Source organism: Delphinus delphis, chromosome 20 (genome assembly GCF_949987515.2).
Source record: "Delphinus delphis chromosome 20, mDelDel1.2, whole genome shotgun sequence".
Taxonomy (NCBI): domain Eukaryota; kingdom Metazoa; phylum Chordata; class Mammalia; order Artiodactyla; family Delphinidae; genus Delphinus; species Delphinus delphis.
In genome coordinates this window covers 6649022-6673144 of record NC_082702.1, presented here as the reverse complement: position 1 = coordinate 6673144, position 24123 = coordinate 6649022, and the positions used below count along the sequence as shown (strand labels likewise).

The following is a 24123-nucleotide window of genomic DNA, read 5'->3' as shown; positions in this document are numbered from 1 at the left end:
TTGGGGGAGAGGACCCTAGTACATGCCTCAAAAGGGGTGCAGGCAGAATAAACACTAATGCCAGGCGTGCTGGGCGACCAAGCCGCTCTCTAGGGCCTCGGAGGTGAAAGGGTAGGGGCCTAAGACCACTCAGAGGTGCCGGCTCTCCCACTGACCTTCCAGATGGGGCCTGGAGTTTTCCATCTTCTCGTTCTACTGCCCACCCATGTTCCCTTTCTTTTCTCTCTCCTCCATGCTTTCATAACCAAAAAAAAAAAAAATTTTTTTTTTTTTTTTTTTACTTTTTCCGTGTTTTTTTTTTTTTAAAGTAATTACAGAGCAGGTAGTCGTTGACGCAAACCTCCCTTCAGTATCAAAAGAGTCTGTGGGGCAGGAGAGGGCTGGGGGCAACGGTGGGGGGCGGGCTGAGGCCGCCCCGCCCCCGGCCAATGGGGACCAGGGGCCGGGAATGGACTCCCCCAGGGCAGGGCCAGGGGCTCGGGAGGCTCTGACCACGTGGCTGTCTCTTCAGTTTAGAGGGCGGGGCTGGGGGTGGGGTGGGGACAGGCGTCAAACTGCAAAAACTGAATCGTAAAAGGAGGGCTGTTGGGCGTGAGGGGAGAGGACACCCCTGAAAAAAGCTCCTCTCTCCCCCGGAAGGCGGAGGGCCGGGAGAAGTTGGTCGGGAGAGCGAGGAGGAAAAGCGGAGGGTTCCGGCCACTCCCGTCCTGCGTCCCCTCCCGCGACCGGGGAGGGGGGCGAGGCCGGAACCCCGGGGGTTCCATTCCCGGAGCCCCGCACTGTCCTCGCTGGGGCAAGATGCCCTGGGGTGCGGACGCGGGTGGGGCTCCGAGCTGCCTGCCCCGACCTCCCCTGTGCGGGGCTGGGGCTGGGGGCAGGGTCCCGGTCCGGCCCCCGCCCCGGGGGTGCCCCCCTGCCCGGCAGGCCGGAGGCTTCAGATCTGCGTCTCTTGCACGTTCTCCTTGGAACCGCTCTTGAAGAGCAGAGGTTCGTGGATGGAGTTGAGGCCGGGCGGACCCTTGCCCCCGCAGCTCCCGCCACTGGGGTTGCTGCTGTAGTGCGCCTTGAAGGCGGCCGCCACGTAGTGGTGGTGGTTGATGTGGTCGCGCTCCAGGGCGGGCAGGGCCAGGTGGCTGTCCCCGCCCACGCCGCCCCCGCCGGCCACAGCGGCGGCGGCGGCCACGGACACGGCGGAGGCGGCGGGCAGCTCGTCCTCCACGTTGATGATCTCCACTGTGCGCGTGGGCCCGTGGTGCTTGTGGAGCTGGTGCTGCTTGCGCAGCTTGTAGAAGGCCACGAGCATCACGGCGGCCATGAACGTGATGGCCACGAAGCAGCCGATGATGATCTTGGTGGTCTTCATGACGTCGTCCAGGTCCTTGAGGGCGTTCTCCGTCACGTCCGTTATGGGCACCGTGAACGCCTTCTCCGTGGGGCGCGAGGAGCGCGGGGCGGGCGCCGTGGTGGACGACGAGGCCGGGCCGGCCGCCTCCCCCGGCCGGCCCCCGCCCCAAACGCCGTCCGTCGTGGGCCCCGGCGGCTCCTTCTCGGTCCCCCGCGGCTGCAGGGCCTCCTCCCCGGGCTGCGTTTCCAGGGTCTCCACCGTCACCGTGGTGAAGTAGGTGTAGCCGCCGCTGCCCCCGCCGCCGCCCCCGACCCCGGGGCCGCCCCCGCCGCCCCCGGCGCCTCCAGCCGCCACGGGGTCCACGGCCGAGACGTTGAGCGTGGCCGAGGCGGTGGTGTTGCCGGCCGAGTTCGTCACCATGCAGGTGTACTGGCCCGTGTCCTGCACGGTGACGTTGGTGAAGTTGAGCGTGCCGTCGTGCAAGACAGAGATGCGCACGCGGTAGGAGCCGTGGGTCATGAGGGTGCCGTTGGGCGTCAGCCAGTTGACGGAGGTCATGGACGTGCCCGTGCGGCACTTGAGCTCGGCGGCCATGCCCTCGGTGACGTTGAGGTCCGTGGGCGGCTCCACGATGACGGGCGCGTAGCAGGTGAAGTGCGACTGGTCCAGCTCGCCGATGTAGCGCCCCTTGAGGCCGGCGGGCGCGTGGCAGCGCGCGCAGCACGTCGTGTTGCTGGGCACCGTCTCCTTGAGCCACCAGCTCAGCCAGAGCACGTCGCAGTTGCAGTGCCAGGGGTTGTGGTTCAGGTGGACGCGCTCGAGGCGGTGCAGGGGCGTGAAGAGGTCGTGGGGCAGCGACATCAGGTTGTTGTGGGACAGGTTGAGCTCCTCCAGCGACTTGAGGTCGTCGAAGGCGTTGCGCTCGATGGTGGCCACCTGGGCGTGCATCAGCCACAGCTTGCGCAGGCTGGTCAGGCCCTGGAAGGAGCCCGGGCGGATCAGGTCCAGCCGGTTGCCCGACAGCTCCAGCTCCTCCAGGCGCACCAGGGCCGTCAGGTTGGGGATGTCCTTGAGGTTGCACATGCCCAGGTTGAGGTAGCGCAGGTTCACCAGGCCCTCGAAGGCTGCCTCGGAGATGTACTCCAGCCGCTTGAGCTCGCCCAGGTCGAGGCGGCGCAGCGAGGGCACGCGGTTGAAGGCGTACGACGGGATGCTCTCGATGGGGTTGTTCCGCAGCCAGAGCTCCCGCAGTTTGGACAGGTACTCGAAGGCCTGCGTGGGCACTGTCGTCAGCCGGTTGTCGAACAGCTCCAGGGTGTTGAGGCTGGGCAGCCCGTTGAAGGCGCCCACCTCGATCTTGCGCACCAGGTTCTTACTCAGCTGCAGAATCTCCAGGTGCCGCAGGTGTTTGAATGTGTCCGTCCGGATCACCTGGGGTCGGGAAGGGGCGACACCATCAGTGATACTGAGACTAACGGAGTCGACCACAGAGGGTTTTTAAAATTTTTATTTTCTTAAAGTATAGTGTATGCATTTATTTACTTATCGGCTGCGCCCTGTGGTTTGCAGGATCTTAGTTCCCCAACCAGGGATCGAACCCGAATCCCCTGCGGTGGAAGCACGGACTCCTAACCACTGGACCGCCAGGGGAGTCCCTAAAGTATAGTTGATTTAATGTTCATTTCTCATGTAAAGCAAAGTGATTCAGTTGTACATATATGAAAATATATGTACATATCCATATATGAAAAAGAATATATATACACATTCTTTTTCACATTCTTTTCCATGATGGTTTATCACAGGATATTGAATATAGTTCTCTGTGCTCTACGGTAAGACCTTGTTGTTTATCCATTCTATATATAATACTTTGCATCTGCTAATCCCAAACTCCCACTCCAACCCTCCCCCCTCCCCCCTCCCCCTTGGCAACCACGCGTCTGTTCTCTGTGTCTGGATCACAGAGTTTTGAGTGCTGGTGAGGGTGCCGAGCCTCCCCGTCTCTCCACCTTTGCTGTAAGACCATGAGCTCACTGTGGAAAGCAGTTTGATGGTTTCTTATAAAGCTAAACAGAGAGTTAGTTACACAGGACCCGGCCATTCTATGCCCGAGTATTTCCCCAAGAGAAATGACAGCAGATATCCATCCAAAGGCCTGTGACGGGTGCTTGCAGCATCTGTGTTCATTACAGCCTAAGCCGGAAATGACCCAGCGTCCGGCAGCAGGTGAAGGGCCCACGCTCTGTGTCTGTAGGATGGAACACTATGGCTCAGCAATGACGAAGAATGAACTTTCCACACAATGACTTGGATGGATCTCATGGGCGTCAGGTTGAGCAAAAGCAGGCAGATGCCAAGGAGCACATGCCGTAGGACCCTGTCCATTCCACAAGCGCGCGCGCGCGCGCGTGTGTGTGTGTGTGTGTGTGTGTGTGTGTGTGTGTGTTGGGGCAGGGGGAGGCCAGTCTGGGAAGGGGCACGAGAGAACTTTCCGGGCCGATAGGAATGTCCCTAGTTGGGGTGGTGCCTACAAGGGTGAGTGTAACTGTCAAAACTCCCCAGACTGGGGACTTCCCTGGCGGCCCAGTGGTTAAGAATCCACCTTCCAATGCAGGGGATGTGGATTCGATCGCTGGTAGGGGAAATAAGATCCCACATGCCGTGGGGCAAATAAGCCCGCGCGCCAACTAAGCCCGCGGCGCATTACAGCTAGAGAGAAGCCCGCGTGCCGCGACGAAGAGCCCGCATGCCGCAACTAAGACCTGATGGGGCCAAATAAATAAATATTAAAAAGAAAACCAAACTCCCCAAACTGTACCCATCACATGAGAGGCATTTTATTCTATGTAAATTACACCTCAATCAAAAAGATTAAAAATAGGGAACTCCCTGGCCGTCCAGTAGTTAGGACTCTGCGCACTCCCTGTGGAGGGCCTGGGTTCGATCCCTGGTTGGGGAACTAAAATCCCACAAGCCGTGTGGCATGGCCAAAAAAAAAAAAAAAGATTCAAAATAGTTATACCAGCAGCTAAGATGCATCGGGCACTTCCTGGGTGCCAGACGCTGTTCTAAGTGCTTTAGAGCTGACAACTCAATCCTCCAAACTGCCCTGTGAGATAGGTGCTTCTTCAATACACACAACTCTGAAATCCACAGAGCTCTGAGAACCACATTTCTCATAACTTTGGCACCAAACCTGGTCAGAACTCCTGTGAAGCTGTTTAAAGCTTTTATTGATCCCACTCACGTGACTATTCAAAGATTCCACGCTAGAAACACACCCAGATTTGATAAGGGGTGTAAGATCAACTGGGGGTGCTGTAAAAATCTATGCAGTATATTAATACCTTTCTAATATCAGGGGCCCAAACTCACCGAGCCTCAAGGGTTTCACATGAGGGATTAAGAATTATCTCCATCTAAGCGGGAGGAGATGGAGGCACAGAGAGGTGCAGTGACTTGCCCAGGGATGCACAGGAGGGGATGGCAGATCTGGGATTGGACCGAGCTTGTCTGGCTCCAGAGTCGTGCCTCTTAATCCCTGAACTTGGCTGCCACCTCTCAGGGCTGAGGCTGATGCACCACAGAAGGGGCAGTGTTGGGCTGGGCATGGAAGGCAGAATCTTACCAGATTCTCCCCACTGATCACTGAGCCAGGTACACTGAGGCACAGAAGACCATGCAGCCATCAGATAGCGTTTCTGAAGCCTAGTTAACGCCATGGAAACACTTGCATTATAATATTAAGGGGATAATGGTGAACTCTAGGTAGCATACTGTGTGCCTGTCACTTTGTAGAACTAAAAAAAGCAGCTGAGGAATTAGGTATCTGCGTCTATGCACCGAGAAAAGACTGCAAGGAAATGCCCTAACCACTTCTTAGTGGTGAACTCCAGCGGATGAGGATTCTGGGCAATTTTAACTCAAGTTATTTTTTTCTTTAATGAACAAAAATTACTTTTTTTTTTTTGGCCGTGCTGCGCGGTATGTGGGATCCTAGTTCCCTGACCAGGGGTCGAACCCGTGCCCCTGAAGTGGAAGTGCAGAGCTTTAACCACTGGACCGCCAGGGAAGTCCCCAAAATTATTTTTAAGTAGAAAAACACTGTAAAAACTTTAAGAAAAGACTCTACCTGGGAGGCACCCAGCATAAGGAAAATAATATTCCTGGTACAGTTATCATCATAAGACAATAACAGCCACCATTTCTGCCAGCGCGATCCAACAGAAATACGACACCAGCTACCTGTTTAATTTTAAATTTCCTAGAGGCTACATTAAAAAAAAAAACCAAGACAGATGAAACCAATTTTAATAATTGATTAGCCCAATAGGTCCAAAATACTATGATTTCAACATGTAACCAAGAGGGAAACTTACAAATGAGATATTTTACTCTCTTTTCACACTAAGTCTTCGGGGGTCCGATGTGTGTTTCACAGTCCACGCCCTCGGCAGCAGGTCCTGCATTTCCCCTCAATAACAGTATATTGTGAGCGTTTTCCCATATCATGGGTATGCTTCTAAAACCTGACTTCCGTGGCCACCTAGAATCCCTCCCCGGGGCTACACCTCCTTTCTGAGGTTGAGATGGAATTGCCAAGGTCAGTTTTTTGTTGTTGTTGTTTGTTTTTGTTTTTTTGCAATATGCGGGCCTCTCACTGTTGTGGCCTCTCCCGCGGTGGAGCACAGGCTCCGCACGCGCAGGCTCAGCGGCCATGGCTCACGGGCCCAGCCGCTCCGCGGCATGTGGGATCTTCCCGGACTGGGGCACGAACACGCGTCCCCTGCATCGGCAGGCGGACTCTCAACCACTGCGCCACCAGGGAAGCCCTGACAAGGTCAGTTTTTTATTTTCCTTAACATGCTTCCGCCTCCTCTCATTTCTGGCAGCGAACACGGGCTAATCTTTAGAACTGGACGAGGATCACGAGGGCTGGCCTGGGGTCTCTGCAGCCTGCCGGCGGTGTGGCCCATGCGGCCGTGCCTGTGTGCGGTGAGAAGAAGGGGGCGCCGGAGAGCCTTGGCCTGACAGCCCTCGGGCCCTGGAGCCGCAGCTCTGCTGCGTGGGCCGCTGGAGCCTTGGTTTCCTCTTCTGAGGGACCCCGGGAAGAGCCCAGCCCCTCGCCTCCCACCCCTCGCCTCCCACCGTGTTCTCTTGCTGCCTGTCCATCCCGTGAGGTTCTAAACAGCACAACGAAAAGCTTTCCTGATCAAACAGGCCCCTTTGCTTTGCTCGACTCTTGAGTTTCCCAAATATAATAACCCGAGAACCCTTCTCACAGGCTGCCTTTCATCACTGCCCCGGGAAACGCTGGCAAAGCACCAAGCAGGCCTCTAGTTGCTGTTTCTAATAATAATAATAGTGGTAATAATAATAAGAGGATCCAGGCATTACTAATCGCTAGGGAGAGAATGAAGTAATGATCCAGGCATTACTAATCGCTAGGGAGAGAATGAAGTCTGAAGGTCAGACTTGAGGGTTTGGACGGACAAATTGAGAACAAAGGGATTGCTGGCCCAGGTGTTGGAGTCGCCCCCTTGCCTGGTCTGAGTCACATGTAGTTCCGGGGGCTCCCCAGTTCCCAGCAAACCCATCTGCATGCCCCACTCTGCCCCCGCTCCTCCCGGGGTCCCTGTTCTCAGCGCGGCCCCTCCAGCCTGCCTTCCCAGTCGAAAGCGGGCCTGCAGCCTAGAGCCCCCTGCATCGTCCACGGCCTCCCCTTGTTAGGGTTGGTCAGCCAGCAAGCCTGCCGGTTCTAATCCTTTTGAATGTCTCATCTTCTCTGTCCCCACGGTCCAGCTCAGGCCTCAAACTGCCTGGCCTCCAGTCTCTCCCCTCAAGTTCATCTCCAGGGCCTTGCCACACCCAGAGCTGGCCCTGCCTCTGCTTTCCTCTAGAGCCCTCCGTGGCTCCCCAGTGCCCTCCAAGGAAATTCAGCCTGCCTTGGAAGGCCCGCTTGGCCTGGCCTGTAGGCTCCCCTCACTTGCAGCCCTCACTCTGGCTACATTTCAGCCAGTATCAACTACTTGGCGCTATCTCACAGGCACTCCGCCTTTGCATACACTCTTTCCTCTGCTCAGAATTCCCTTCTCTTTTCATCCACCTCGAAAACCCCTGCTCACTCCCTTGGACCCAGCCCAAATGTCTCACACTCATCCATCCATGCTTATTTATTTATTTTTTGTTTGTGGTACGCGGGCCTCTCACTGTTGTGGCCTCTCCCGTTGCGGAGCACAGGCTCCGGACGCGCAGGCTCAGCGGCCATGGCTCACGGGCCCAGCCGCTCCGCGGCCTGTGGGATCTTCCCGGACCGGGGCACGAACCCGTGTCCCCTGCATCGGCAGGCGGACTCTCAACCACCGCGCCGCCAGGGAAGCCCATCGCTTATTTATTGAACGGGGATAAAGGAGTTCTGAAGGGGCAAATGGAGGAGGACCATTCTCTGTGGAAGGGCGTTGTAATGTCAGCCCTGCAGCGCTGTTTCGAGGATGCGAGGTAATCGGTGAGATTCGCTCAGCACAAGGCTTGGCACTTGCAGGTGGCATCTGGGCTACAGTGATGAATGCCAGGCTCACTTTCACAGAAGGAACCACTCAGCGAGGTTACTCGATGAGGGGTTTGAACCAGGGCAGCACACAGGCCAGCATCGTGCCCCGTTTCAGAGATCAGGAGCTGAGGCTCAGTGAGGTCAAGCGACTCAGCAGGGCTGCTCACCTTCCCCGGGGGAAGTGGGAAGCCTGCAGCTGGGAGTCCAGCCCAGGTCTCCCTGATCCTCTGGACAAAGCAACTGAAACCACACCATGGCCATAAGGTGCGTCCTGGCAGAGCCCGAGGCTGCGGCTGCTCCACGTGCTTTGTCCCAGTTGCGATGAGAAGGGGGTGTGTGAAGGGAGATGCAGGGGCACTCCCACAGCGGGTGGGGTCCCCCCGCCAGCCACTTGAATGATGCACTTGGGAATAAGCAGGACGGGGGTGTTGCTGAGAAGGGAAGTCTGGTTTTATTGAGGATGTGCTGTAGGATTGCTTAAAATAGTGAGTCCCTTTATTTTTAACAGGATTCCAGTCTTTTCTCCCTCCTCCTCTCTGCAGGGTGACTGGGGAGTAGCCTAGTGGGTGGGGGGTGGAGTCAGGGCTGGGTCTGAATCTCGCCTTTGCTGTTGACCAGCTGTGTGAACCTGGCTGAGTGTCCTAACGTCTCTGAGCCCACTTTCCTCGCAGGTCCTGCAGGGTTATTGTGAGGCTTGGACAAGATAATGAATGCTTGGGACATGGCAAGCAGGCAATAATACATATTTTTAAATTGTTGATGCAGCTGATAATGATCATTAACAACTGTCCTGCCTCTGGGCTTCCAGTTTCTTCCCCAGCCTCTTTCCTCTACATCAGCTGTCAGAATTGTCTAAGATGCAGTTCAGACCCTACCAGATCCCTGCTCACAGCCCTCCCATGGCTCCCTATGACCCTCAGCCTGGTGTCAGAGGCTCTGCAGGACCTGCCCCACTGGCCTCTCCTCTACTCCAGCCACAGGGAGATGTCTGGGGTTCTATGCGCTCCCCAGGCTCTGCTTAGCCTCTCTGCCTTTGCACAGGCTGTGCCCTCTGCCTGGAATGCCATCTTCCCCCTAGTTCTCTGGGATGTTCCAATCGCTTTCTGCCGGAGGCTCTCTTTGGCCTCCTGTTCACCGACACATCACAGGCATCCTCTTATCAGACCCTTCTCACACTGGTTCAATGCATCTGTCTCCTTGTCTAGGCTGCGAGTCTTCATGAGTAGAGACTCCATCTGAGTCATTTCTGCATTCCCTGCACTCAGGTCAAGGCCTAGTTCATGGCGGACTTCAGAATGAACAAGGCTTATATTTGGAGAGTACCCACTGTGTGAGTCAATGTGCCTGCACGGCTTTCGGCCTGGGTGACAGCACCCAAAATGTTGAAATCCTCAGTGACAGAACTTGGGAGATGAAAGAGCACCAGTGTTCTGTTTTTGGTACTGTTTCCAACTTATTCTTCTTTTTGCCTTAAAGTCCATGTGCCTGATATTATTAAAGACACACCAGCTTTCTTTAGGTTAGTGTTTGCCATCATTTTTGCTTTCATCCTTTCTGTCTTTATGTTTTAGGTATGTCTCTTGGATTTTTTTTTTTTGTGGTACACGGGCCTCTCACTGCTGTGGCCTCTCCCGTTGTGGAGCACAGGCTCCGGATGCACAGGCTCAGTGGCCATGGCTCACGGGCCCAGCCGCTCCGTGGCATGTGGGATCTTCCCAGACTGGGGCACGAACCCGTGTCCCCTGCATCGGCAGGTGGACTCTCAACCACTGCGCCACCAGGGAAGCCCTGGATTTTGTTTTTAATTCAGTCTGAAAATCTCTGTCTTTTGACAGGAAGTTTAGTCTGTTTACATTTATTGTAATGACTAATCTATTTGGAATTATTCTTCCTATGTTTTTTCATGCTTTCTATTTGTCCTGATTTTTTTTTTTTTTGCAGCCTATTCATTCCCTTTTCCTATGACCTTTTGCAAAGATCGAGTTTCTTATTCTATTTCCCCCATTTACTATCTTAGGATTTATGTATTTTCTCTCCTTTTAGTGGTTAGCCTTAAGATTTAGCATGCATACCTAAAGAGCAAAGCCAAGCAACTCCTCTCCTCTTCTTCCAAACAATACAAGGCTGATCCCATCTCTGACTCTGACAAAGTGCCATGCAGGGCGGGTTTCTAATAAGGCAAAAGGGGGGATCCAGTATGTGTTAAGTGCCTAGTATTCACTGGACCCTGTGCTAAACACTCTGAGGTCATGATCTCCTTGAATCCTTGTGGAAATCCTGTCACATGGAGATTATCAACCACACGTCCCTGCCTTCCTTCTTCATATTTTATGGTTTACAGCCGAGGGAATGGAGGTTCACTGAGGTAAAGTCATTTGCCCTCAGTCTCACAGCTCCAAAGTAGCAGAACTAGGACTCAAAGTCGGCTTCTCCTGAATCTAAACACCAGGTCTCCCCCATGCGCACCCACCTAAACCAAGAGGGTTGGGCTGTGTGTGGGTTTTGGTGTGTTTTTGAGCTGTGGAGCCCGTTCATTATTCAAACATCACCCACGTGGTGATTTGCTCATTTGACAGATATTCTTTGAGTGCCTGCTATGGGTCAAGCATCATGCCGGTTCTGGGGGTCCTGCATGGACAAGACGGCCATAGCCAAGTTCCCAGAGCCTGACCTTGAGAGGGGAGGAGAAACAGTAAACATACTATTATGCAAATGATCATTCAAGTGGTAATGGTATAAAGGGATCTGGATCTGGGGAGCTGCCCTGGTTGCAGGGGGAGAGGCAGGCCTGTGGCCCCTTCACAGCACAATTTGAAACCCCTGAGGCCAGAGGATCTCAAATCCTCTTTGACGCCCAGGGCCTACTCACTGACACAGAGTGGGATAGACAAGGTGGGGACTGGTTCTCGAAGCAGGCAAATCCCCCTGCCCTCCCAGCCCGACATCTTTGGCCTGATGGGACGCTGACATCCTGTGATGTGGCAGAGGAGCTGGGCCTGGGGTCCTAACTACCCAAGTCACCAAGTCCCCTCCCTCCTTCAGCCCACGTTTGCTAAGCCCTCCCCAACCTGTGCGCCCGGCGCTGTGCTGATTGCCAAGGATGCAGACACCAGTCAGGCACCGGAACATGGTCCCATCAGTGACCACCTCCCGACCTGACGGGGGCTTCTCCCCTCTCTTTCCATCCTGTAACTTGGCCTATTATTTAGGGGACTTTCCACTTTGGTGGTGGTAGGTAAACACTACTAATTCTAGAAAAAACCCTGTTGTGTTCTGTTGGGATTTTTAAGAAAATAAACTGTCAAGAAATCCCTTATTAAAAATTTAACTGTGGTTGGAAAATGATGAGGTAAATTGTTCATCTTAACGCTATTAAGATAAATTGCTTATATGGGTTTTGAATGTAATGAACCGATAACAAAAGTTTAGTAAGCTTACTGTTGGTTTTTTTTTATCTTGTTAATTATTTTACGTTCATAATTTAAAAGCCTTTTTTTTTTTTTCCCCCATACCGGCTGTTTTTATGCCAACTCCTCGTATTTCTTCCTTCTCTGAGATCAGGGACTCGTGCATCGCTTTTCAGTAGGGATTTCCCTGACCGCCAGGATGTGGCCAGAGCCGGCCAAGCATGGGGGCCCGTGTAGGCCCCCGCCTTTGCTCACTGAGCCCCCCTGCCCTGCCCCAGGCCTAGACTCGGCCTCCTGGGGCCTCAGTCTCCTCTGTAACGTGGGGACAGGGGCCCTGAGGACTAAGAGAGAACAAGCATGTACCACGACAACACAGCCCAGCTCAGGGGCAGGGTGGCCACTCAGAATGCAGCACCCTCTCCGTTACCCCCCCCACCGCCAAAAACAAATCCTAAACTTGTCCCTGCTAGGAGGTTCCAGGCCATGTCAGGCAACCCTTCTAACAGGGGTGGGGGGCATCCTAGAGGCTCCATGTCCCACCCCCAGCGGCCATCCTGGGCGAGGGCAGATGGAACCAGCCTCGGCCTCCACCATGGGCCGGCCAACCTCAGCTACAGGAGGCAGGCAGGAAGGGCTCTGGCCAGAGCGAGAGAGGAGAGAGCCTGATCCCCACGGGTCCTCAGCTGCCCAAATGACCACTGTGCTCAGACAGACCTGTCTCATCCCCGGCCCCCAGCCCTGCCCGGCTGTCATTGCAGGTTGAGCCCTGCGGCCTGGTGGTTAAAGCTCTGGGGTCAGACAGCCGGGGTCCTGATCCAGACTCTGCCCTTTACTGCTTCTATGACTTGGAGCAAATTTCAGACCCCCTGGGGCCACTTCCCCACCTGTACAGCGGGGCTTATAAGATCTGCCTCCTAGAACTGGGGAGAAGTTGCCCTCAACCCCCAACCCAGGAGCCCAGATGAGTATGTAAACCTGCGTGCAGACAATGCAGGGGCGAGCTCTACACCAGAGGGGGGTGCCAGCCGCTAGTGCACCCCAGCTTTGCCTCAGATGGTGGGTGGGGGGAGTGGGGTTAGGCTCAGGCTCAAGGCACGCCCCTCCCCCACTTGCACCTCCCTCTCCTCCTTGACTGTTTCACTCAGCTCATCTCCATTTAAAACACACTGGCATTGGAATTCCCTGGCGGTCCAGTGGTTAGGGCTCCACGCTTCCACTGCAGGGGGCACGGGTTTGATCCCTGGTCGGGGAACTAAGATCCCACATGCCGTGTGGCACAGCCCAGAACACCAGCATTGGGACTTCCCTGGTGGCGCCACGGTTAAGAACCTGCCTGCCAATGCAGGGGACACGGGTTCGAGCACTGGTCTGGGAAGATCCCACATGCTGCGGAGCAACTAAGCCCGCGTGCCACAACTACTGAAGCCTCCACGCTTAGAGCCTGGGCTCCGCAAAAAGAGAAGCCACCACAATGAGAAGCCCGCGCACCTCAACAAAGAGTAGCCCCTGCTCACTGCAACTAGAGAAAGCCCACGCGCAGCAACGAAGACGCAACGCAGCCCAAAATAAATAACTAAATAACAAAACAAACAAACAAAAAACCACTGGCATTGTGCTGTGCACCTCCTGCACTGTCTCTGTTTCCTCCCAGCTTCACCAGGGCAGGGACGTGAATCTGTCCTGCTCACTGTGCTTACAGCAGTGCCTGGCACACAGTAGGTGCTTAATAAATGAATCAGGTATGTGAATTGGGTGATGGACCAGCCAGGGCCGGTCAGACACGGGAGGGACAGGCAGTGTAGGGAGAGGGACGCGTGAGTCTCAGCCTCCTCTCAGTCGGAGCCTGTTTCCAGGTGGAGACTTCATGGTGGCATCTTGAGGATCACGCCTGTGCCCGGTGTGGGCAAGCACAGAAAGTGACTTTTATCTATTCAGGGACAGCGTGTTTTTCGAAGGGAGGGAAGGGTGTCTGAGCCCAGCAGGGGGCGTCCCTGAGTAAGGTGCGGCTGGGACACCCAGTTTAAGAAGGGTCTTCCCTTGGGGGAACATGGGCCATTTTAAAGCCCAGGAATGACGTGATGACTCTGGCTGAGGGTTGGGGAACAGACTGTGGCCAGGTGGCCGGGAGGAAGCTTGGGGGAGTGTCCTGATGGGCAAGGTCAGGCCAGAGCAGGGACTCCGGAGATGGAGTCAGGACTCGATTACAGTTCTGTCATCAGTTTGCCAGGGTGGAGAGCCCAGTAGCTACGAATTAGGAAGCATCAGGAATGGCACTGAAGAACCCAAGGCAATCTACAGATTCGATGCAATTCCTATCAAATTACCAATGGCATTTTTCACAGAACTAGAACAAAAAATTTAAAAATTCGTATGGAACACAAATGACCCTGAATACCCAAAGTGACCCTGAGAAAGAAAATCGGAGCTGGAGGAATCAGACTCCCTGACTTCAGACTATACTACAAAGCTATAGTAATCAAAACAGTATGGTACTGGCACAAAAACAGAAATACAGATCAAAGGAATGGTGCTGAAGAAATCCAGTCTTGCAGCCTGCCTGCCTGGGCTAAGTCCCAATTCCACTGACTGTGGCTTCTTGCACCAGAGTCTTACTCCTGCACCTCAGTTTCCTCATCTTGTACAGTGGGGATAAGAACAGGCCCTGCTCACAGGGTCGCCGTGGGAAGGGCTTGGAGCAGTGCTGGGTCTGCATGAATCGTCTTCCACTTTCCGCCTCTGAGGCCCTCAGTCTGCTCAACTGAGAAGTGGGGGTGAGATCTGGGCCTGTGGTGAGGTTCAGAGGCCACATGGCTCGGCAAGACGGCAAGCCATTCTCTGATGCATTAACTTAACAGTTGTATTTGGGGACCTACAGTCCATCAGGCTCTGTGCTGAGTGCTGGGGCCAGCGGCGACCACAAGTGTGACCAACAGATTTGGGCATCAGAGGGACCCGTGGGCCTGACTGGAACGGGGGCTCAGAGAAGGTGCCTCTGAGGCCAAGACATTTCTCTGACTCAAGAAAGATGACAGTGACCGACCCTGATGATGGTCTCACTATCAACACTAGCTGGACCTCTCAGGAGCTGACCGCTCGCCAGCCCCTCTTCCCTCATCTGAGCTGCTGAGACCACTGAGTCCCCAGGGCCCCCAAGACCACCTGGCATGCAGTGGTTCTCATTACATGCTGGTCCAAAGGTTAAAGACATGGAATTTCTTGGTGGCCCTAAGATGGAAGGACTGTTATCCCCATTTTACTGATGACAAAACTGAGGCCCCGATGAGTTCCATTATGTTCTTGAGGAGTTGTGATTCAAACCCCAATGGTTCCTTACAATCTTAAGTGCTGGTGTTACCTAGGTGATTGGGAAACTGGAAGAGTATTCCAGAAAGAGGAAACACCATGTGTGAAGGTGCTGAGCTAGGAGGGAGTGGAAAGGGCCAGTGTGATGCCCGGGATGCAGGAGGCTGGAGGGGGGAGGAGTGGGGCTGTGTCCTGAAGGACACTTCCTTCATCAAGGTAGGTACCAGAGGGGACACCTCAGGGTCTGATGTTCAAAGAAGCGGACCAGCTCTCTGGCATCAGACTTGCCCCGTGAGGTGTGAGGCAGGAAGCGTGTATCCCCCTTTCCTGAGTCGCTCGCCAACAAAGTCTGAGACAGCCTTGGTGCCAACCCCCGCCTCCTGCCCCAGCCCGAGGCAGGCAGGCCACTCTCACGGAATAAATGGGGGAGGGGCTCCACCCACATCTCCTCCGGCTCGAAGAAACTAAATCTAAAACCAGGCAGAGTGAGAGCCCCAGACTGGAGACGATCTAAATGCCCATCAATAGGAATGCGTACAGGAATTGGGGTATCTGCATCAGATAGAATGGGATCCAAGGATACAAAAGGAAAAGGGGAAAAGCCACAGCACAGGAAACACCAAGGATGCGTCTCAGCAGCTGTGCTGAGCCGAGGAAGCCGGACATGCAGGAGTGTGGGCGCCTGGAGGACTCTGGGGAGGGTTGTCTCTGGGGAGAAGGGGGAGGAAATGAGGGGAGAGCACAGGGGTCTTCAGGGGTCTTTATTTTCTATTTCTTGCCCTGGTGGCACTGACGTGGCCCTTCTCTTTCTGATGACCTTTTGAGCTGGACATTCCCGTCCGTGTTCTTATGTGTGTCTTACACGTGATAATAAAAATAAGTCAGGAAGAAACAGACAAGGCATCTGGAGTCCCATTTGACAGGTGTGGAAACTGAGCGCCAGAGGGGGCGACGGGATGATCCGGGGTTCTAGGGGTGCTTCCAGGGGAAGGAAGGAGGAAACCAGAGTCGGGATGGAAGCCGGAAAGGTTGAATTAGGCATCCCGTCCTGGGGGGCCTGGGTGTGGCCCCGGAGGCTGGCTGCTCCTTCCTGCGCAGGTGACCCGAGTGTCCCACGGGCCTGCAGGAGAGGACAATGCCGCACCCCTCGGTCCACCATTCCCTTCCTTCAAGGGCTCTGGCTGGGAAAAGTCCATCTGGTCAAAAACTCCCTGTATTTCCTGATGCCGGTGGGATCGGCCACCCGGAAAATCGCAAACTAGCATGTAACTGAAAAGCATTTCTGGTGTTTGCCTTGGTCACGCACTACGGTGGGTTCTTCTTTGCAACAGATCGACTTTCCTAAAGCGGAACCCTGGCTGGCGGGGCCTTGCTTCTCCACAGTGGCTCCTGGGGCCCGGGGCAAGCCCCCGGGCTCACTGCCCTCTGGAGGACCTTGGACAAGCAGGTGAACAAGCCACCTGCGCCTCTGTTTCCACATCCGTCAAGTGGGAACAATCCCACCATCAAGGAAACAAACGAGTCAGGGCAAATCCTCCACAAACTGTAGTTTCGCCTCCGTCCTCCAGGGGAAGGTGAGCAAATCCCAGTGTAGGCCTTTTTCTTCGGCTTGTGTACCGTTTTGTACTTGTTATCTTTACGTTTAATTTTTCCTGATTACAAAAAGTATTAAATGCCCTCACCGAAGAAAATTTAGGGAATAAAGAAAACATAAAGAAGAAATTAAGGGAATTCCTTGGCGTTCCAGTGGTCAAGACTTGGTGCGTTCACTGCCTTGGGCCCGGGGTTCAATCCCTGGTCCGGGAGCTAAGATCCCACAAGCCTGGCGGCGCGGCCAAGGGAAAAAAAAAAAAGGCACTGTGAAAGGGTCTGGGCGGTCCCTGAATTTTGTTTTAAATTAAATTTTAGAGACACATTGGACATACTCCTTGCATCCTTTGAAAAGCTCAGCATGACCTTCTAAGCATTCCCCTGTGTCCTTCAATTGTCTTCGAAACTCCATTTTGAATCGCTGCATGAGAATCTGTCCTAAGGATGTGCAGTGATTCACTGAACCGGTGCCCCAGTCGTCAGGAACTGAGACGGCTTCTACGTTTTGACGGTAGTGCCATCCAGCATTCAACACGACTCTCTGGGCACCTCTGAGGATCTCAGGATGGGTTGATCTGTTTCTTAGGATGGAAGCCTATTTCCTTGTCAAGTGACTCCACAGGCCTTGACCACAGGACCTCGTGGTAGACCCCTGGAGGGACCAGGGCAGCCCCCTAAAGGCCTGGGCGGGTCAGCATACTTTGTGAGGTTAAGTACATCCTGTCTTCTGACCCAGCAGTGCCCCCGGTGTACATTCCAAACACATTATCATGCCGCAGCCCCCCAAGGGTTCCTAAAGGAGGCTTTGTGGTAGGAGCAGCTCGAGGCTTCCTGGGGGTGGGTGGGGCGGGGGGGGGGGACGCCCATCAAGGAAATTCTGCAGCAGGTAAAGCACCCGAGTACACACACGCACACACAGGGCGACGTGGACGGCTCTTCACAACCCAGGCCAAGTGAAAACGGCGGACAAAGAAAGCCATCTAGAACGCACCTTCATTTACATAAATTAAAAACACCTGCACACAAAGCAACAATAAGCATTTTGCAAGAACTCACACAGGCAGAAAGATCCAGAGTAAACACATGAGGGTGGTTGGCTCTGGGGGAGGCGAGGGGAGCAGAGTAGGGGCAAGGAGAGGAGGCTGTGACCTGTGACCGAGGAAGGGGGCCCAGGGAGGACCCCTGCCTGCCTGAGGAGGGGGGAGCTGGCTGAGGCCAGCCCAGCGGCACAGCGTCTATGTGGACCCAAGTGCACAGGGAAACAAAGGTGTCCCTGGGCCCGCCCGGTGGTGGCAGGTGCCCGGCTTGAGTGGCAACAGGGCTACAGGGCAGAGGGAAGGCGAGTCCCCAGGGCTTTGCCTAGAAGGCATCTCTGTAGGCTCAGCCCCTGTCCCCGTGGCCACGTCTGCTTGGAGTCCCCGTGCTCCCTGCGTGGTCCTCGCCCTCGCTGGACCACAGGCCAGGGGTGAGTGGGAACAGGTGATGGGAACCTCAGGGCTGCCCCAGTTCTCAGGGCGGGCACTGCAGGATTCACCCCCTGCTCCCGCTCATGGAGGCTCCCCCGGTCTCTGCCAGGTCCCCTGGGGCTGGCCTTCCATTCTCAAATAACTGCTGATCACCTACTGTGCGCCAGACTCTGGTCTAGGTGCTGCGGACGACACAGGGAGCAGGGCGAAGTCCCTGCCCTCATGGAAATGACCATCTGGGCAGGAGCCAGATGACAAGCAGGTGACCGTGGACATGGGGGGACTCTCGAATCTCCACAACTCAGGCCACCTCTACAGAGCTTTGGTGCTGGGCCTCGTGTATGTGCACCTTGGGGGGTCACAGCCTCCGACTCCACAATCCCTCTTCTAGGAATTTACCCCAAGGGCAGCATCCAGAATAGTACAAAGAACAAGAACTGAGGATGTTCACTGCAGTGTTGTTTACATCAGTGAAAACACTGGGTGGCGCAGTGGTTAAGAATCCGCCTGCCAATGCAGGGGACACGGGTTCGAGCCCTGGTCCGGGAAGATCCCACATGCCACGGAGCAGCTAAGCCCGTGTGCCACAACGTGCGCCTGCGCTCTCGAGCCCGTGAGCCACAACTACTGAGCCCGCGTGACACAACTACTGAAACCCATACCCCTAGAGCCTGTGCTCCTCAACAAGAGAAGCCACCGCAATGAGAAGCCCGTGCACCGCAACGAAGAGTAGCCCCCGCTCGCCGCAACTAGAGAAAGCCCGTGAGCAGCAACGAAGACCCAAAAATAAATAAACAAATTTATAAAATAAAATAAAACACTGGAAATAAGATGGGACTAGTTAATTAACTGGACGCTCACGCATCGGAATCCAATGCAGTCATGAAAATCCACGTAATAGACAAGTATCAGAATCAGGGAGAAAGATATTCATGGTTGAACTCCTAGGTGCCAAAAGCCAGTTGCCAGCCAGTAAGAAATGGGGTGATTCCATTTTTTCTTTTTTTTTTTTTAAAAAAAAACCAAAATATCCATTTAGAGAGCCAACCCTGTCGTGCACACAGAGGTGTGCCTGCAGAGTTTCTGAATAAAAAGACACCAAATGTTAATGGGAGTTACCTGTGGTTGTCGGATTACACTTGGCTTTTGTCCCTGTGTTCTTACTTAGGTATCTTTTCTAGTTTTTCTAAATTAGTTTGTATTCATTCTATGATAAATCATTTAAAACCACGTTTACATAGGCACAGAAAAGAGCCAGGAAGGCTTTAAAACAAAATGTAAACAGTAGTTATGTGTATCTAGGCAGTGGGGCCAGGGTTGAGGTTTTCATTTCTTATCTGGATAATTAAAAAGTTATTTGTGGGCTTCCCTGGTGGCGCGGTGGTTGAGAGTCCGCCTGCCGATGCAGGGGATGCGGGTTCGTGCCCTGGTCTGGGAGGATCCCACATGCCGCGGAGCGGCTGGGCCCGTGAGCCATGGCTGCTGAGCCTGCGCGTCCGGAGCCTGTGCCCCGCAACGGGAGAGGCCGCAACAGTGAGAGGCCCGTGTACCGCAAAAAAAAAAAAAAAAAAAAAATTATTTGGTAAAACCCCTCTAATGGCGGCCCCACTCCTCCCGCCATCTGCGAGGTGTCCACCGAGGGAGGAAGATTCCACTGAACATTTTGAATCGTTCACTTTTGCAGACTGGACATTCCCTGGCCTCAGGGAATGTGCAGTCTGGGGGTGGGGTGGGGTCGGAGGTCTCCAGAGCAGGGGGCTGCAAGAACCCCCAGGGGTGAGAAACGAAAGCGTTAGGATTTCAAGACATGCTTCCCATCCTTTAACATTTGCGTGACTTTAGTAATAAAATTCATATATGTATATTCTGACAGGGATGTGGGTCACATCGTTTGGAGACCAGTAGCCTGGGAGATGGGGTGAGAGACACACGAGCAGACAGGTCCAACCAAGGGGTCCACTCAGACCTACAGAGTCATCCTCTCTCCTTTTCCCATATCCACTTTGCTGGAAAATCCTGCGGTCTCCACCTTCAAAACAGACCCAGGGTCTTCCCTCGTGTTGCAGTGGTTAAGAATCCGCCTGCCAGTGCAGGAGAAACAGATTCGAGCCATGGTCAGGGAAGATCCTACATGCTGCAGAGCAACTAAGCCCATGCACCACAACTACTGAGCCTGCATGCCACAACTACTGAAGCCCGCATGCTTAGAGCCCGTGCTCCACAAGAGAAGCCCGCTCACCGCAATGAAGAGTAGCCACCCCTTGTCGCAACTAGAGAAAGCCCGTGCACAGCAACAAAGACCCAACGCAGCCAAAAAACCAACCAACCAACCAAACAAACAAAAAACACCACCAAAAAACAGACCCAGAATCTGTCTGCTCCCCACACCTCCACTGCAACCAGTCTGGGCCAACCTGGGGCCACCAGTCTCTCTTTCTCGTGAACTCTGCACCAGCCTCCGAACAGGCCTCTCTGCCATCGCCCTTGCCCCTACAGTCCCCACACCTTGGCCAGAGAGAGACCCAAGTCAGAGCCCGTCTGTCCTCTGCTCAAAGCCTCCCCTGGCTCCTGTCTCATGCAGAGAAGAGCCCAAGTCCTCACCGTGACCCCGAGGCCCCTTTGTCCCATCTCTGTCCTCACCTCCCGCCCTCTCCCCATAGTTCACTCCGCTCCAGCCACGCCAGGCTCGTGGCTTTTCCTCCTACACAGGCAGGCTCTACCCCAGGGCCTTTGCACCTGCTGCCCCCTGCCTGGAATGCCCCACAAGGCTCCCACCGTCACCCCCTCCAAACATTTGTTCAGATGTCACCTTCTGCGTGAGGCCACCCTGATATCCGTGTCTTTTTTGTTTTTTGTTTTTGGCGGGTCCGAGGAGCTTGCGGGATCTTACTTCCCCGACCAGGGATTGAACCTGGGCCCCTGGCAGTGAGAGCACCGGGTCCTAACCACTGGACCACCAGGGAATTCCCAGAGAACCACTGTTTTAAAGGCATTTGGTCAATCCCCTGTCCCCATGCAGGCCTCTCCTATCCCAGCCCATAGAACCAGGAGAGAAGAGGGCTCCGAGCTAAACTTCCCCTCCCCCACTGCACATCCTGGTCTGACCCTGGGGAAGAGGAAGGGATCAGGGCCCCCATCTGACTGTCCTGGACAGCCTGGGGACCAGAGCCCCCCTCTGTGGGGGCAGAGAGGGGACCTCTTAGGGGGTCAATGCCAAGGGCAAGGCTGTCCCTTCCTGGGTGGCCGTGGGGCAAGGACCACTGAAGCTGGAGTTGCGTCACATCACCACACCCCTGCCCCTGCAGGACTGCGTCCCTGGGCTCCAGGCCCACCTCACCAGCTGCCTCCACCTAGAGGCTACCTTTTCTGCTCGTGTGGTTTGAGTCAGCCTCGCACACATCAAGCTGCAGTCTCAGCTGCTCTGTCCATGCCTCCCTTTAGGGGGCGACACCCTCCCTTCATTCTCACCATACACCTGCCCCCTTGTTGCTGGTGCTCCACGCATCCTTTGTGTATTCATGTGACAGTCCACAGATGCTGCTAGGACCAGCTCTGGGCAAAGCCCTTCCCTGCCCCTGAGTGGCTTACATTCTAGAAGGGAAGAGGCGGTCCACCAATAAACAGGATGGCACGCCAGGCTGGGATAACCGGGAAATGGGAGCCGGAAGGGGGGAGGTTAGAGCATCAGGGATCGCGTCTGCGACGAGGAGCCGCTGAGTTCACACCACCAGCAGCATCCCTTTGGAGGAACTGGGCCGTTTTCTCTTTGGGGGGGCTCATTGAACAATTCAGTCCCACCAACAGCTGCTCAGTGGCCGGCACTGCACTAGGTGCCCCCACCCCGGTCCAGGGCAGGGCACTGGCTGACATGTGACAGCGACCAAGCGACACCGGCGCCACAGCTCCGCCACCTCCTAACAGCATACACTCAACCCATCCTCCCAGGGGCTACCACACAAGGCCGATGGTGCCCTCTGCCTAAAGCCCTCCAGAGCCCCCCTGGACTCTGTGAAATGAAGTCCAGCCTCTTCTGTGATAACCAGTCCCCCTCCCAGCCCCGAGGGGCTGCTCAGACGATCCCTCCGCCTGAATACGCCTCTCTTGGGTCCTGGGGTCCCGCAGGCAAACCTCCCCTCACCATCTTCCTCTCCGGGCCCCAAGCGCCCCAGCATCTCCGTCCTCCCCCTTAGCGCTTTGGTCCGTTCAGCGTCTCTTGGTTGTCTTACACGTGGGAGGCCGTAGTCTAGGCACTCGGGACACATCAGTGAGTAAAACTGACAGCCACACGCGCCCTCCCTGATCTCACACTCCAGGCCTCTGTCTAGAAGTAAACGGGCATTGTGTTAAATGCTGAGGGCCGTGGGGGACGGAACTGGATGGGGGAAGGGGGTGCTGGCTGCAGGAGGAGGGGTTGCTGGCTGCAGCTTTAAAGACATGGAGGTCAGGGGAATTCCCTGGTGGTCCAGCGGTTAGCGCTTGCACTGTGGTGGCCCAGGCTCAAAAAAAAAAAAAAAACCCAGTGTTTCTCAACCGGGGGTGGGGGTGGGGAAATTCCCTCCCTCTCCAGGGAATATCTGGCAACATCTGGAGACACATTTGGAACTGGGGGGCGGGATGCTACTGGCCTCTAGTGGCCGGGGAAGCTGCCCCACATCCTACAGTGCACAGGATGCCCGCCCCCCTACCCCACTGAGGGTGATCCAGCCCCAGCGTCAATAAAGCAGAGCGGGGGAGACCCTGCTTCAAAATAGCACAGCTCTGCCCCCAAAGCATCACTTACGGCCCATCTTTTTTTTTTTTTTTTTTTTTTTTTTTTTGCGGTACGCGGGCCTCTCACTGCTGTGGCCTCTCCCGTTGTGGAGCACAGGCTCCGGACGCGCAGGCTCATTGGCCATGGCTCACGGGTCCAGCCGCTCCGCGGCATGTGGGATCCTCCCGGACCGGGGCACGAACCCGCGTCCCCTGCATCGGCAGGCGGACTCTCAACCACGGCGCCACCAGGGCAGCCCACGGCCCATCTTAATGACAATTATTATCGGATGGCAGCTGCCCCGTCCGAGTGCCAGCCAGGTACTGGGGAGCACAGGGCTCTCACACCGACTCCGGCGAGTGGGGATGTGATCCCCGTACCACACAGCATATGAGCGCTCGCCCGGGGCCAGAGCGATTCTAAATCCTTGACAAGTGTGACACCCATCAGCCCTCGCACCAGCCCCTTGGGGCAGAGATCATATCATCGCCATTTTCCGGATGAAGAAACTGAGGGGCAGAGTCATGCATCACGTGTGGCCAACGCCACGCGGCAGGTGCGGTGGTGCAGGTGGCACAGGGGCCTCAGGGAAGGGTCGCCCCCAGCACGACCTGTGGCTCCGGGGCCAGGCTGAGGGCTCACCTGTGCCGTGCTGTGGGAGGAGGGCAGATGGTCCTGCCCTGGGGCCCCGTGTGCTGGTACAGACACAGGGAGCCTTGTGCCGAGAAAACCCAGACAGCCTCGGCTCAATGACTAGGATGCAAACAGCATCTCATAAGTGCCCAGAGTGCGGGCGTGAAGAGCTGGTGGGGACGCCCAGGAGGCTCTGCCAGCTCAGGGAGGTGGGACTGGCCACCCCCGGGCCCCTCCCCCACCCCCCCGGGCTGCCAGCCCAGCTCACCTGGATGCCGTTCTCCTGCAGGTTCAGGTACCGCGTGTTGACGGGGATGCTGGCCGGGACCTCGGCCAGCTCCCTCCTTGTGCAGATCACCCGGCTGGCCTGGTTGCTGCAGGAGCAGGCCGCGGGGCAGGAGGTGGCCGGCGGGGAGCCCCCTGCGGCGGCAGATGTCACGGCCACGCCGCCCCCGCCGGCCCCCAGGGGTGGGGAGAAGAGCCAGAGGAAGAGCAGGGCCCCATGGGGCCAGGACATCCTACTGGGCGGCAGTGGGGGGCACGGGGAGCCGCGGGCGCGCGCCATCCTCAATGTTCATGCTCCGCCTGGGCGCCGGGGGGCTGTCAGGGAGAGAGAGGGAGAGGCTCAGTGAGGGACGGGGACCCCCCGAGTGGCCCAGCTCCTCCCCGACATCCAGGCCGCTCTCTGCCTCTGCTGCCACCACCATCACCTCCCTGCCCAGGCTCAGGACCCAAGGGGGCAAGACTCCTGCAGACGCCCTGTGGAGGGAGAGGCCACCCCTGATGATGAGGGCCCAGCAGGGCAGGACGAGGCGGGCAGAGAGGAGGGCTGGCCCTGTGCACCCTACACTCATCTCACCCTCTCTGTGCTGGGAAGACTTTATGCCCATTTCGCAGAACAGAAAACTGAGTCTGGGGGAGAGGAAGGGCTCACCCAGGGGTGCTTGGCCGGCAAGTGGAGACGTCGGCCAGATAAAAAACTTGGTTCTTTGCATGATTTCAAAAAGGGACATAAATAGGTCGAGATGGAGTGAGAGACAAGACAGACAAGACGTAAGTGACAGAGAAGAGGTGAA

The 24123-nt window shown here is 55.6% G+C and overlaps 1 protein-coding gene across 2 annotated transcripts in view; it reads right to left on the bottom strand.

Moving 5' to 3' along the window:
• Positions 1-789: 789 nt before the first annotated feature.
• The window catches only part of LRRC4B (leucine rich repeat containing 4B), a 38928-nt gene continuing 15594 nt past the window's right edge, over positions 790-24123 (bottom strand). For both annotated transcript variants that reach the window (XM_059999730.1, XM_059999729.1), the window contains exons 2-3: positions 23316-23647; positions 790-2776 (exon numbers count right to left, since the gene is read on the bottom strand). In XM_059999730.1, coding sequence (XP_059855713.1) covers positions 935-2776; positions 23316-23612 — 2139 coding nt within the window. In that variant the 5' untranslated portion in view covers positions 23613-23647 and the 3' untranslated portion in view covers positions 790-934. The remainder of the gene's footprint in view (positions 2777-23315; positions 23648-24123) is intronic.